General features: G+C 32.7%; 2 protein-coding genes across 2 annotated transcripts; both read right to left on the reverse strand.

Moving 5' to 3' along the window:
• Positions 1-2,765: 2,765 nt before the first annotated feature.
• On the reverse strand, positions 2,766-4,089 carry LOC111885272 (caffeoyl-CoA O-methyltransferase). The gene is made up of 3 exons (XM_023881538.3): positions 3,858-4,089; positions 3,481-3,757; positions 2,766-3,380 (listed from the first exon to the last, which is right to left on the reverse strand). Exons 1-3 carry the CDS (start codon positions 4,019-4,021, stop codon positions 3,087-3,089), a joined length of 735 nt encoding a protein of 244 aa, XP_023737306.1. The 5' UTR covers positions 4,022-4,089; the 3' UTR covers positions 2,766-3,086.
• Positions 4,090-11,039: 6,950 nt separating this feature from the next.
• On the reverse strand, positions 11,040-12,184 carry LOC111885277 (caffeoyl-CoA O-methyltransferase). Its single transcript, XM_023881542.3, has 3 exons — positions 11,953-12,184; positions 11,576-11,852; positions 11,040-11,475 (listed from the first exon to the last, which is right to left on the reverse strand). The coding sequence occupies exons 1-3, from the start codon at positions 12,114-12,116 to the stop codon at positions 11,182-11,184; spliced, it is 735 nt and encodes a 244-aa protein (XP_023737310.1). The 5' UTR covers positions 12,117-12,184; the 3' UTR covers positions 11,040-11,181.
• Positions 12,185-13,776: the final 1,592 nt, after the last annotated feature.

Genomic DNA, 13,776 nt, shown 5'->3' on the forward strand with positions numbered 1-13,776 from the left:
TTTAGAATTCGAATAGAAGGATAGCCAAGTTTGTGATGCCAATCAAGAGGTAATGTAATAATTTAGTTGAGGTTGAGTTGGAAGGTTTGCATAGTAAACATCAAGGTAATTCATTTAGTTGAGGTTGAGTCGCAAGACATGTTTGGACTCTTTTGGAGAGCATGCAGTTCACTGTAAAGAACTCCCGGGGTTCAAATACAGGCACGATATGGTTAGGGATTTTTTGTTTGACATATTTAAGCGTGCCGGGGTTTCCGCTAAGAAAGAGGCACCTGTTAATTTCTCGACTGAACCGACAGAAGGAAGGTCTACCCTCAGACCGACTGATATTTTGATTTTTGGATGGTTCGGAGGGAAACACGCATGTGTGGATCTTACAGGGGTATCCCCTCTCGTGGGCTTGAGGGCTAGGGGTTTCACAGCGGGACATGCTGCTTTAAAAGCAGCCACAGGCAAAGTCACCAAACATGAGAGATCGTGCCTGGAAAATCAACACGTGTTCATACCATTTGCATTTGATACGTTTGGTTTCCTCGCACTGGATGCAGTAGAGCTTCTTAAAAGAGTACAACGAATCATGCATAGTAATGTTATATCCCCTAGATCTTCGGATGTAGTCTTTAAAAGAATTAGCTTTACCTTTCAAAAAGGCTTAGCGGTACAGCTTGTTGCCCGTTTGCCATCTCATTCATTGTACGATGACAATTAATTTTGAAGATCCTGGACAAAAAAATGAGTGGGAAAGAATTTCACATAAACTTGGTTAGTTTTGCACAAATTTGCAACATAAATAAGTTTATTTTTGAATTGAGGAACACACAAAACATCTTTTAAGACAAGAGATCCATTGGACGTATAAAGTTGTGTTTGACCAATATGGGTTATAGAGAGGGTGTTACCAAAATTTCATCCGGTCCGCCATATTCGGAAATGGAGTGAAACGGTGTACGATCTGGATCGACATGATTAGAAGCTCCTATATAAAACATATAGGAGGATGTTGTGACATTAGAAATTGGTGAAGCCTTGCCTTGGGTCATAAAGTTTCCTTTGGTAACATGATTTTCACGGAGAAAGCCGACAAGTTTCCGACACTTTGTTGCTTCATATGCCCTGCAAAGTTGTAATATTCACAATAAATATTGGTATCGGTATCACGGTTACCGTTATTGAATTCAGATTTATTAGACCATTAATTGTGTAATGGTCTGTTGTTGAAGTTGTTTTGCATGTTGCTTCTGTATGTTGCAGATCTTGCATTGGTCCTTGAGTGTTTTTGGGTGAAGTTGGTTGTAGCCATGAGGGGTGGCGGAACAGTGGTTAGTTGTTGAAGTTCTCTTTCAAAATCAACAAGCTTCTCAAGTAATTTTGGGAAGGTGAGCTTTAAATCAAGTAGTCGAAGTGATTGTGTAACATTTTTGAAGTCATCTCCTAATTGACAGAGAAAGTGAACCATGAGATCCTCGTCTGTCACCGGGTTTGAACAAATGCTAGTTCATCGACGATTGACTTCATGTCATGTAGGTATTCAGTGACAGTATGAGTGCCTTTGGGGTTAGATGCTAGTTTGGATTTTAGTGAAATGACTTGAAACCGAGATGAGTTCGCATAATTGGTTACCAATCGTTCCCACGCTTACCTAGCAGTGTTGGATGATGCAATCATTGGTTGGATGGTGGGTGAGCAGCTGCCTAGAAATCCTGCTAGCTAGAATGATTTGATCCTGTGGAAACCATTGATGGTAATCTGGATTCGGTTTATTGGCTTCGACGTCTATGAACTATGGTGGAGCGTTATTGGTTTCGATGATGAAGTGAACGAGATCAAGGCCAATTAAGGTTAAGTGGACGTGCTTATGCCATACTGGAAAATTGTCGCTAGTAAGGGTGACGTTAAAGTGGGTGGAGGCAGTAAGTTGAACAATTGCGATTGGTGTCATGGGGGTGTTTGATCGGAAAAGAAAGAAGGAGGTGCAGATGATCAATTCTCATTTGAGATTGGTTGCTCTAATGCCATATGAGATTTTGATTTATGAATGGAAAAATGCCATGTAATATTAGACGGAATAAAAAGGCTATAAATAGCCATTTACAAGATACATACAATGCTAAGAGACTCATATCTAAGGTTAATTCTATGATAAATAATAAGAACCATAATAACTATCTAAATATAGCTAAAGGTGAAAGGAAAATACAATCAACACACAGCAACACTCGGTCAATGAGTAATAGTTTCCTTAATAAGAAGTGGTGTCTATGAGAGAAATTTATAAAAATAATCCTTAATTTTTTTTAATTTTTTAATTTTTATTTATTTATTTATTTGAATTCGGACCTATAGAAGTCCTACCCACTTTTCAGATATTTCAATTTTGGCCATGTTATTATTTTTTTTATGAACCGGTCTAAACTTTCTTTACAAATATTTCTCAACTTATTTTCTATATGTTTTTTGAAAACTCTTTGTTTTGATAAATAGCTTTTACTTTCAATTTCTTTTACATCTTTTTACACCTATCTTTTTATGAATTCACAATCACATTTTTTTTTGGAGAATTAGTATTTTTACATATCCACTTTTATGTTTATTCTTATTTAGATTTTCCTTTATAAAAGTTTTTTTTTTTTTTTACATAATCGCTTTCATGTATATTGTAGGCTAGGAAAAGATATAAGAATTACTGTCTTTTAAATATTCGTTTTCCCAGTCAATATGCATGTTTATTTATGATTGTTTGTAATCCTTTTTAAATAATGTCCAGCTATAGTTATAAGGGCTTTCAAAATACAATGTTATTACATAATATTGTCACTTTGTTTACATAACCTCTGTGACTTTGTGTTGTGTATGGTTGTCTATGTATGTGTCACAAACAAAAAACTCATTGCTCTTTTTCGTTTTTGCGAAACACAATTGCTCTCTCCAAAAGAGTCAATTTTGACAAAAATTATTGCTATAAGCTGTCTCAGAAAAGCACAAGATTAAACCCCTCGTTCTCTTACAAGACTTGGATACACGTACGAATCTCAAAAAAGAAAGAAAGAACAGTTGTATGTGTACGAAAGTTTATCCGTGATTTGTGATTAACTTATACGACGGCACAAAGTGATTCCATCACCGACCGGAAGTTGGCAAATCTCCACCCTCGGATCAACGGCCAATGCCTTGTTAAGCTCCAACACGAAATCTCTGTAATACCTAACATACTTCCTGAGTGGTGCATCTGGTGGGGCCACTAAAGACCCGTTCCAAAGGGTGTTGTCGTAGCCAATGACACCTCCAATTTTGATAAGGTCAATTAACCTTTTGTGGTAGTTAAGATAGTTGTCTTTATCAGCATCCACAAAAATAAAATCAAACGATCCATGAAGTTTCACCTGTAGTTCAAAATGTGCAAAGCAAAATGAGTTTTCATAATTTGGAGAAAATATACATTAAAAAAAAAACAATATCTTTTATATGTTTGTAAGTACTTACATCATTGACCATTTCATCAAGAAGAGGAAGAGCAGGGCCTTCTCTAAAATCAATCTTGTGGGCAACACCGGCTTTCTCAATGATCGGAAGCCCAATTTCATAATTTTCACGGTTTATGTCCAAAGCCAATATCTTTCCATCCTCTGGGAGAGCAAGGGCCGTAGAAAGAAGTGAATAACCTGTGTAAACACCAATCTCCATCGTGTTCTTGGCATTTATGAGTTTGAGAAGCATATTCAAAAATTGTCCTTCATCTGCAGATGTCGTCATAAGATTCCTATAGTTCAAATGACAAGCAAATGATTTAGAAAAATGAAATGCACCCCTAAATATTCAGTATATAGTAAACTTTGGGTAAGTTAATGCACTTATTATACCATGGGTGTTTAGCAGTGACCTCGCGTAGCTCTTTCATTGGTTGTGGCTCTCTCGGATAAACGCTGGTTTCCAGAATGTATTGGTAGAGAGCATCGCTTTGAAGGAGGCTTTTGTGGCCAACTTCTTGGTGCTTTGCGGGCTGAGCTTCTCCGGTAGCAGCCATTCGGATGGGATATTGGTGCGTGAAATAATGATAGGTATTATATTAGGCTGTAAAAGTGAACCTGAGATGATAGGGGATAACTTATCGAAATATATAGGGAAGGGAGTTGGTGAATTATGACCAAGGAAGGTGGTGGCATGGTCCTTTCATTAGTGGGTGATCAACATGTTGACTTGGCCAACCAACATGGACATGGTCGAGTCAATACTCAGGAGTTGGTAAGCTCCTTTATTTGATATTATTATATCATGCTGACATCATTTGTTCCTTTTAAAGCCTTAAAGGTTGTTAATTAGATGGAGATTGCGTAACTTACATTGAGTAGTGGATTAGTGGAATTATTTCTGATTTTAATCAGTTAGCGAGCGGCTAGAAGGTTAAAGCTCCTGCCCCATTAGTAACTCCAATGTTTCCTAAATCTATAAACTCTAAAGTTACGGAAATTATGTGAAAAGTAGATATTAAATTGAATGTCATATATTTTAGATAAGAAGTAATATGCGTCTCATATATTTTAGTTGATATTTAAACATTATCACGTCTGCATAGTTTAAATATGACCATGATGATTCAAGAAAATACTAGTTAATTCATTGGTATTTTTTCTGAATAGATATTAGATATTATGATACTATGACCCTTGTGATACTCTAATACACTTGTAATGTATCAGTTCTATAGAGTTTTATGTATTACCAACTTATCATTTTATCTTTTATACATTATTATTATTATTATTATTATTATTATTATTATTATTATTATTATTATTCGTATAATACATTGAAATCTATAAAATTCAACAAAAGATATTTAAAAAAAAAATTATTATTACAAAACCTAATTTACTATATTCATTTAGTGATTAAAAAAGTTTTTTTATTTTTATTTTTATTTTTATTTTATTTTATTTTATTTGAAGAACACATTATCATTTAATTTCGTATTCATTACATTTATGCCATTTAATTTTTCATTAAATTTCTTTAATTAAGTTTGACCATATGATATTGAAACATTTTCTTATTCTCTCTCAATAGTATTGAACTTATTATTGGTTTGTCCGGTTTTTTTTTTTTTTTTTTTTTTATCTATTTTTGTTTGTTTGTTTGTGGAATTTAGTCGTCTATATAAGATATGTCAAGGTCTTAAGGATATAATTAACTTCTAGTTTCCGTAGATTTTTACAATAAAATCATAGTTCATTCTTAATTAGAATCCGATCAAGAATCTAATTCTTGAAGAGTTCCTTATGGTAATTAGGTGTTAGATATAATCTTTTTAGAAAATCTAAAAAGTTTATAAACACCCAGCTAAATAGATAGTAGCAAAAAAAATAAAAAAAATAAAATAAAAGTAGAAGTCTACAACAAATTAAGCAAGCTAAAAGCATGTTACTACATCATTAGATCTATATAAGGTTTGACAATCCCGATTTACTACACACATATATACAAGGTTAAAATCTTTTGCCAACCCATATTATTCCGCAAACCCTTCTAATCTTGCGAATTGTTTTGTCCAATATTCTTTTTCAAAAAGCGACTTAATACATTAGGTCGCTCATACTTAAGTGTTTTGGTAAAATAAATCTTAAAAAAGGATGCATATATATAGGAAGGTTGCATATATGCATTTTTGTTTCATGCATACATAAAAAATGCACTTACTTTTATACATATATGCATGCTTTATATGTGCACATTTATTAAGATATAATTACGAAAACACTTAAATAAGAGCTAGTAAAAGCATTAAGTCACTTTTTTTTTTTGAAAAAATTATTCGGCAATGAGTTCGCATGATTATAGAGGTTCGCGGGATACTACTGATTCACAAGTGATTTTGACTCTCTCTCTCTCTCTCTCTATATATATATATATATATATATATATATATATATATATATATATATATATATATATATATATATATATATATATATATATATGTGTGTGTGTGTGTGTGTGTGTGTAAATGTTCAAATGAGAACAAAAAAAGGTTAAGAACCGTAAGAACCTCTAATTTTAGATGTTTATAAAGAGTTTAGTGTTTAGGGTTTAGGGTGTTTATAAAAGGTTTAGGGTTTAGGGTTTAAGGTTCTTAACCCTAAACCCTTTATAAACATCTAAAGGTAGAGGTTCTTAGGGTTCTTAACATTTTTTGGTTCTCATTTGAACCACTCCCTATATATATATATATATATATATATATATATATATATATATATATATATATATATATATATATAGTATGTTGAAATTAAAGATTTTTTTTATTAAACTGTTTTGATTTATTGTGTCTAAATCCATATAGGTATCCAGACATTATTGTCTTACTATTCTGATTTAAAGGACATGTATCTCAAGCACAAGTTACTGAGCACCGGATAGAAGAGTTGAAAGTACAGAAGTCTGACAAAACATTTATAGATAAAAGTGATGATGGGAAGATAAAATGTCTCCTTAGACGTTATAGTTATGTGTTGTTTTTTAAGGAGAGTATGTCTGGGTTTAGTAAAACATGTATATTAATGGAATGTAATGGTTTAACATGTATAGAGTATATGTTTGTGTTGCGTTTTTATAATTACTTTGTATTATGGATTTATCCAATTTGTCCAAAGGTCATGCCGAATTGTGACATCTCCAAATTCACGGCCATTTTAAAAATTTTATTTATGCTTATTTTAAAATCAGAGTAATATTTTAAAGAAAAGTGTTGCAAAATTTGTTCTCGAAAAAAACATGATAAATATGTTATCAAAACATTTCCTAAGAAATGTATTTTATTCATTTTAAAACTTTGGGATGTCATTGTCAACACAGAAATATAAGCATAAATAGACTTTACATTCATTTACACTAGTGATTTACATCTCCTTAATCTCGCGGTGTAATGTAATTTCATATCGACACTTGTGATACAAATAAACTGAGTGGGTCAGGTTGGAAAACCTGTTGAGTACATAGGGTTTTCAACCCACAATAATATAGTTATTATGTTTCATCATCAAACAATTAACTCATTTACCCATCCCCATTATCTTCTTTATTCTTAAGTATATTCTCTATGAATCATCTACTCCTCATTATTTATTCTTAAGGATTGTCCTAAGGAATATACACGAAGTCCATCGTCGCCAGGGTTTATATAATAGACACTAAGTCCATAGTATCCAAAGTTTATATAACAGTCACTAAGTCCATAGTCTCCAAGGTTTATCTCGTTTATTGACAGTATTATTTTTGAGAGTCCAATCGCAATACATGTCAATGGGTTTTTAGAGTACACCGGGCGAACGTCTCGTTCACAACACCTACAGGTTGCGAGCTTGCTAGTGTTCCACCAGACTGTCTAGAATAGTCCGTGATTGTCATCCATACTCTGCTAGATGACGAGACTAACGCTTGGGTAAAGGCTTCTCTTATTTTTCACCTCCCACCCTCATCTCATGATCTATTTCACCTTTCATTTCATCATCCAATTGATCTTTCATCTACCCATCTTTACCCCGTGTAATTTATAGGTATAAAATACGTATACAGTTTAAATCATTTAAAAATAGTGTTCATCCAGCATAGATAACAAGTATACAGATAATATACACAGATAACACGTAATTAAAGAAAATATTTCATATCTATGTGTAAGATGAAAGTAACTATGCACTCACTTGTTAAAGTGATGATTCCAAACTCAGGCAGCGCTTTGCTTTTAGCGATTCTATTTTCCTTCGACGAAACATAACATTATTATCGCTAAATTTTAATCTAATATTTACCGTGACTAATTATTAGTCTTAGCATTATTATTATTATTATTATATAAGCGTTTAAACAATATTTTCCAACCACTATGTACAGACAGGAGCCAGACATAAAACACCGGAGGGCATGACCATTTTGGCATATAGCACTTCTGAAATCCAACAACCCTATGCGGCCCTTTTAACAGATTCCCCGTACCGTGAATAGTTAAAAAGATGTTATAACGACAATTATATAAGTAATAATAATAACTCAAATATTTATTATAAGTTCATAATAACAATATTAATTCTAAATATAAGCTATATTTAAAATAGGGTAAGTATAACTTACTTACAATGGGGTTTTAGCTAGGATTCGGGCTCTACAGGGGCAAAACTTTGTCGCTGAATCTTTCTAAAAAAGATTCTTGCAGCGCTTTAGCACTCACCTTATGCATACAATAACACAATAATTACTTTGAATGTAATAACGTAAGCCTATATATATATATATATATATATATATATATATATATATATATATATATATATATATATATAGGGTTATGTTATTTTGTTTTTAGTAACTATTGTGTACCAGAATGCACAGATCTGGACCATCGGATGGAATATAGTCAAATGTCATGATCTGAGGGTCTATGATATTACAATGGGATAGCATGTACCATATATTCACACAAATTTTAGCAAAATGGTATTTTGGACAATTAACTACAATTATAAAAGGAAATTTTCGGATTTTTAGGGATAATTAGTTCTCCTAATTTTAAAACTATGAATTTTTTTAATTAATTCAATTTTAATCCTAACGTAATTTGTAAAAATAATCGATTTTATTCTGTCAGAATATTTTTTTGTTAGAATGATGTTCTTTCAGAATTTTATTCTATTAGAATACTGTTGAAAAATAACAAAATTATTGAATCCGAGGTTAAAAAATAACAATATTCTAATATATTCTTATACATCGAACTTAAATACAAATTCATATATATTCTTACAACCTAAAAGTCTTATACATTTTAATATAATTATACATATTCCAAAAGAATATCAACAAAAATGAATAAAATTCTTAAAAAATAACAACATTCTGCTAAAATACTCTTGTTCTCTTTGTTTTCTTCATTTTTCACATCAATGTCAGCCCCTTCAAAACCTACATTAAAAAAAAACATGATCAACTTTAAAATATTATAACTTTCAATATATTCTAAAAGAATACACTATAAATTCTAATAGAATGTGTTAGACATTAAAGCCTTTTAATTTATTCTAACATAATGTAATACTCAAGTCACTTGATCAAGTATTCCCTGAATCATGAAATCATATTATGAGAATAATTGTCATGATATCATATAAGTGGCATATCGAGAGAAACATCTATTACAAAAAAAAAACCTCAAATTCTAATCGAATCATATAATCTAAAGTGCAATTACCATTTAATTCTAACAGAATATATATATATATATATATATATATATATATATATATATATATATATATATATATATATATATATATATATATATATATATATATATATAATGAAATACCGACCACTCCATTGCTGTCAAAAAATGTAATTCATTCCAGCTGCCCCATCAGGATTCCAACAGGTTTTCCTTTTGATCTCAAGCATCTTCTGTCCCAAACCTGTATATACATAAAATCCATCTTATATCACTATTTCCCCATCCATTAAAAAAAATAAAAATAAAAGAAGGATTTCCAACTACAAACAATTGTTTCTTATTACCTTACACAAATTGTCTTCACTCCCAGAATATATTTGATGATTGGCTTCATCAGCAAAGCACATATTGTTTACATTTGACTACATCATGTAACAACCTATGTTACTCTAATAAATAATCCAACCAATTTATAACAAATCAATCAAGATCCACAACAAGTCGTCCATGAACAAGTATTTAGGTTTTACTAAATAAATATATCACATTCACTTCAGCCAAAAACGATATGCACTCTCAACCAACAACCTAATTGTAAAATCAAGATTAATTATTGCTAAAATGGGTATACTATTACCGTATGTGCTTGAATTCTAAGGGAAAGTCTGTTTGCTTCAACATCATAAACATAGATTGAATGATCAATACTTCCATATACAAGTTCTCTACCATCAAAGAATGGTGTCTCAAATTTCTGAAAAAATTAAAAATTTAAATAAACCCAACTCAAAAAACTTAATCAAAGAGCAATAAAGTTCATGTAAACTTACCAGCATCTCCTCGGTAACTGGTGATTCAAGAACAGATTGAGTAACCCCAAGTTTCTTGATTTTTTGCACAAATAAGAAAGGGGAAGGGTTTCCTCGTTGATTGATACTTCTAGTCAATTAGCCCTTGCTGCCCTCGCTTCATCCTGCAAACACCGAGAGGCATCAATTTCTCTTCCCAATGAAAGAAAAGAGGCGGCGACCTCTTGTGTTGCTCGCCTCTCCTCGCGAATTTAGCCACTGGACCATTGATCGATCTTGCGGTCATTCTCAACCGTGGTCCTCCTTCTCGATCAGAATGCACATATTGAAGTCCTTTTCCCCTAATGATTCTGCCTCATGCTTTCCTTATTGTGTGCCTTTTCCCTATTTCCCGATCAAAAAAAAAAAAAAAGGTTGGAAAAAACCCTACAATTCTGATTGGTTGAGCAAATAAGCCACAATCGATTTCAATGGGGTTGGACATTAGTCGACGATGGGAGAAGGCGGTGAGAGCATGGTGGGCTAGGTTTATAAGAAGGAGATGACGAATAAAGAGAGAGATCCTAGGTCAAATATATTTATTTTATTTCCTTAATTGCTGGATTTCAATTAAATGATTTCCTTAATTAAAAACACAAAATGTCCAAGATACCCTTTAATGATTTATTTAATTATTTATTATTTATTCAATTCTCATTGGTGTATTTAGGCACACAATAGTTGCTAGAAACATTTGAACCTAGCTCTCTCTCTCTCTCTCTCTCTCTATATATATATATATATATATATATATATATATATATATATATATATATATATATATATATATATATATATATATATATATATATATATATATATATATATATATATATATATATATATATATATATATATATATATATATATATATATATATATATATATATATATATATATATATGAAGAATTCTATTTCATCTTGAAACATCTTGCATTAACTAAGTTGGGGAAAATGAAATATGGGGATTGTAAAATCACGAAGAATAACATTAACATTTGTTAAATGACAGAAATGTAATAGTATATAGAATTCTTTTACAAGACTTGGATATACGAATCTTAAAAAAGAAAGAAAGAACAGTTGTATGTGTACGAAAGTTTATCCGTGATTTGCAATTAACTTATACGACGACACAAAGTGATTCCGTCGCCTACCGGAAGTTGGCAAATCTCAACCCTCGGATCAACAGCCAATGCCTTGTTAAGCTCTAAAACGAAATCTCTGTAATATCTAACATACTTCCTGAGTGGCGCATCTGGTGGGGCCACTAAAGACCCGTTCCAAAGGGTGTTGTCGTAGCCGATGACACCTCCAATTTTGATAAGGTCAATTAACCTTTTGTGGTAGTTAAGATAGTTGTCTTTATCAGCATCCACAAAAATAAAATCAAACGATCCATGAAGTTTCACCTGTAGTTCAAAATGTGCAAAGCAAAATGAGTTTTCATAATTTGGAGAAAATATACATTAAAAAAAAAACAATATCTTTTATATGTTTGTAAGTACTTACATCATTGACCATTTCATCAAGAAGAGGAAGAGCAGGGCCTTCTCTAAAATCAATCTTGTGGGCAACACCGGCTTTCTCAATGATCGGAAGCCCAATTTCATAATTTTCACGGTTTATGTCCAAAGCCAATATCTTTCCATCCTCTGGGAGAGCAAGGGCCGTAGAAAGAAGTGAATAACCTGTGTAAACACCAATCTCCATCGTGTTCTTGGCATTTATGAGTTTGAGAAGCATATTCAAAAATTGTCCTTCATCTGCAGATGTCGTCATAAGATTCCTATAGTTCAAATGACAAGCAAATGATTTAGAAAAATGAAATGCACCCCTAAATATTCAGTATATAGTAAACTTTGGGTAAGTTAATGCACTTATTATACCATGGGTGTTTAGCAGTGACCTCGCGTAGCTCTTTCATTGGTTGTGGCTCTCTCGGATAAACGCTGGTTTCCAGAATGTATTGGTAGAGAGCATCGCTTTGAAGGAGGCTTTTGTGGCCAACTTCTTGGTGCTTTGCGGGTTGAGCTTCTCCGGTAGCGGCCATTCGGATGGATTTCTGGTGCGTGAATTGTTGGTAGGTATTATATTAGGCTGTAGAAGTGAACCTGAGATGAAAGGAGAAAACTTATCGGAATATATAGAGAAGGGAGTTGGTGAAATATGACCAAGGAAGGTGGTGGGTTGTTGCGGTTGATCGTTTCAATTGTTGGTGACATGTTGACTTTGCCAACCATCATGGAGAAGACTAGTCAGCACTCAGAAGTTGGTAAGCTTGCTCCTTTATTTTATGATATGTCACGCTTACTTCATTTGTTCCTGTAACAAAGCCTTTGAGATTGTTATTTACATGCAGATTGGGTTAGCTTAAATGTGTCATCAGTCATGGAATCATTCCTAGTGCAAATCATTTTTTCTGCTAAATAAATTTTCACGAAAATATACATCCAATTAAATGAAATATATAGGGCGGGGCTTTTTTTAGTCATTAATTAAAGGTGTTTAAAAATTTATTATCATAAATGAAATAATTAGTCTCTTAAAATAGAAAACATAATCCCTTAGGTTGAACGGAATAGGGATGAGACTGGATCCAAACCCGGACCGGATGGACCCGGACCCGAACCCAGAAAACCCGGACCCGTTTAACGATATTTTTTAGAACCGGAACCCGGACCGGTATATAAGAACCGGTTCCGGTTCAGTTCCGGGTAAAGTGGGTCTAGAACCGAAAAATCCGGAAATAGGAAAGTGGGTAAGGTAGAACCGGGTCAAATGAGTTTAGAACCGAAAATGTTACCACATCTCGTGTAAAGGAACGATCTATCAAAAAAATGTTACAAAAAAAATAGATTTAATATATCATTTTTGGGGGGCTGTAAATGACTCCGTACATATGCAAATAAGGTGTTTCCAGAGTCTGACTATTGCCAAACAGTGAACTACAATTTAAAAAAAAATCAGCCCAAACGGACTCATAACGAAGTAGATATGACAGTTTAAAGTTAACTAAAATTCTACAATAATACTGTAACAGATTCAAAACAACTTTGATATGTCATTTTTGGAGCGCTGTAAGTGACTCAATACACATGCAAATTAGGTGTTTCCAGAGTCTATAACTATTGCCAACCAGTGAACTACAATTATAAAAAAAATCAGCCCAAACGGACTAATAACGAAGTAGATATGACAGTTTAAAGTTAACTAAAATTTTACAATAATCCTGTAACAGATTCAAAACAGCTTTGATATGTCATTTTTGGAGGGCTGTAATGACTCAATACACATGCAAATTAGGTGTTTTCAGAGTCTATAACTATTGCCAACCAGTGAACTACAATTAAAAAAAAAAATCAGCCCAAACGGACTCCGAATGAAGCAGATATGACAGTTTAAATAGGGCTAAAAATTCAGCAATAATGCAGAAAAAAAAAATTACCTTCCATTTCATACTCGTAGAAAGCTTTTTCTAAATCCATCGCGATCTTCAATAAGTCGTAAGTTGAGTTCCAACGAGTGGGACAATCGTTGCACAATCGTATTCCGGTTCCATAGTTAGCACGTTTCCTATACCGGTTCCACATCTAAACCGGTTCTTTGGCCCACTAAACCCGGACCCGGTCCATTTAACCCGCATCTGGTTTTTTAAACAAAACCGGTTAAAAAACCCGGATTAACCGGACCCGTTAGACCCATACCCGAAA

The sequence above is a fragment of the Lactuca sativa genome, chromosome 2, assembly GCF_002870075.4.
Source record: "Lactuca sativa cultivar Salinas chromosome 2, Lsat_Salinas_v11, whole genome shotgun sequence".
Taxonomy (NCBI): Eukaryota; Viridiplantae; Streptophyta; class Magnoliopsida; order Asterales; family Asteraceae; genus Lactuca; species Lactuca sativa.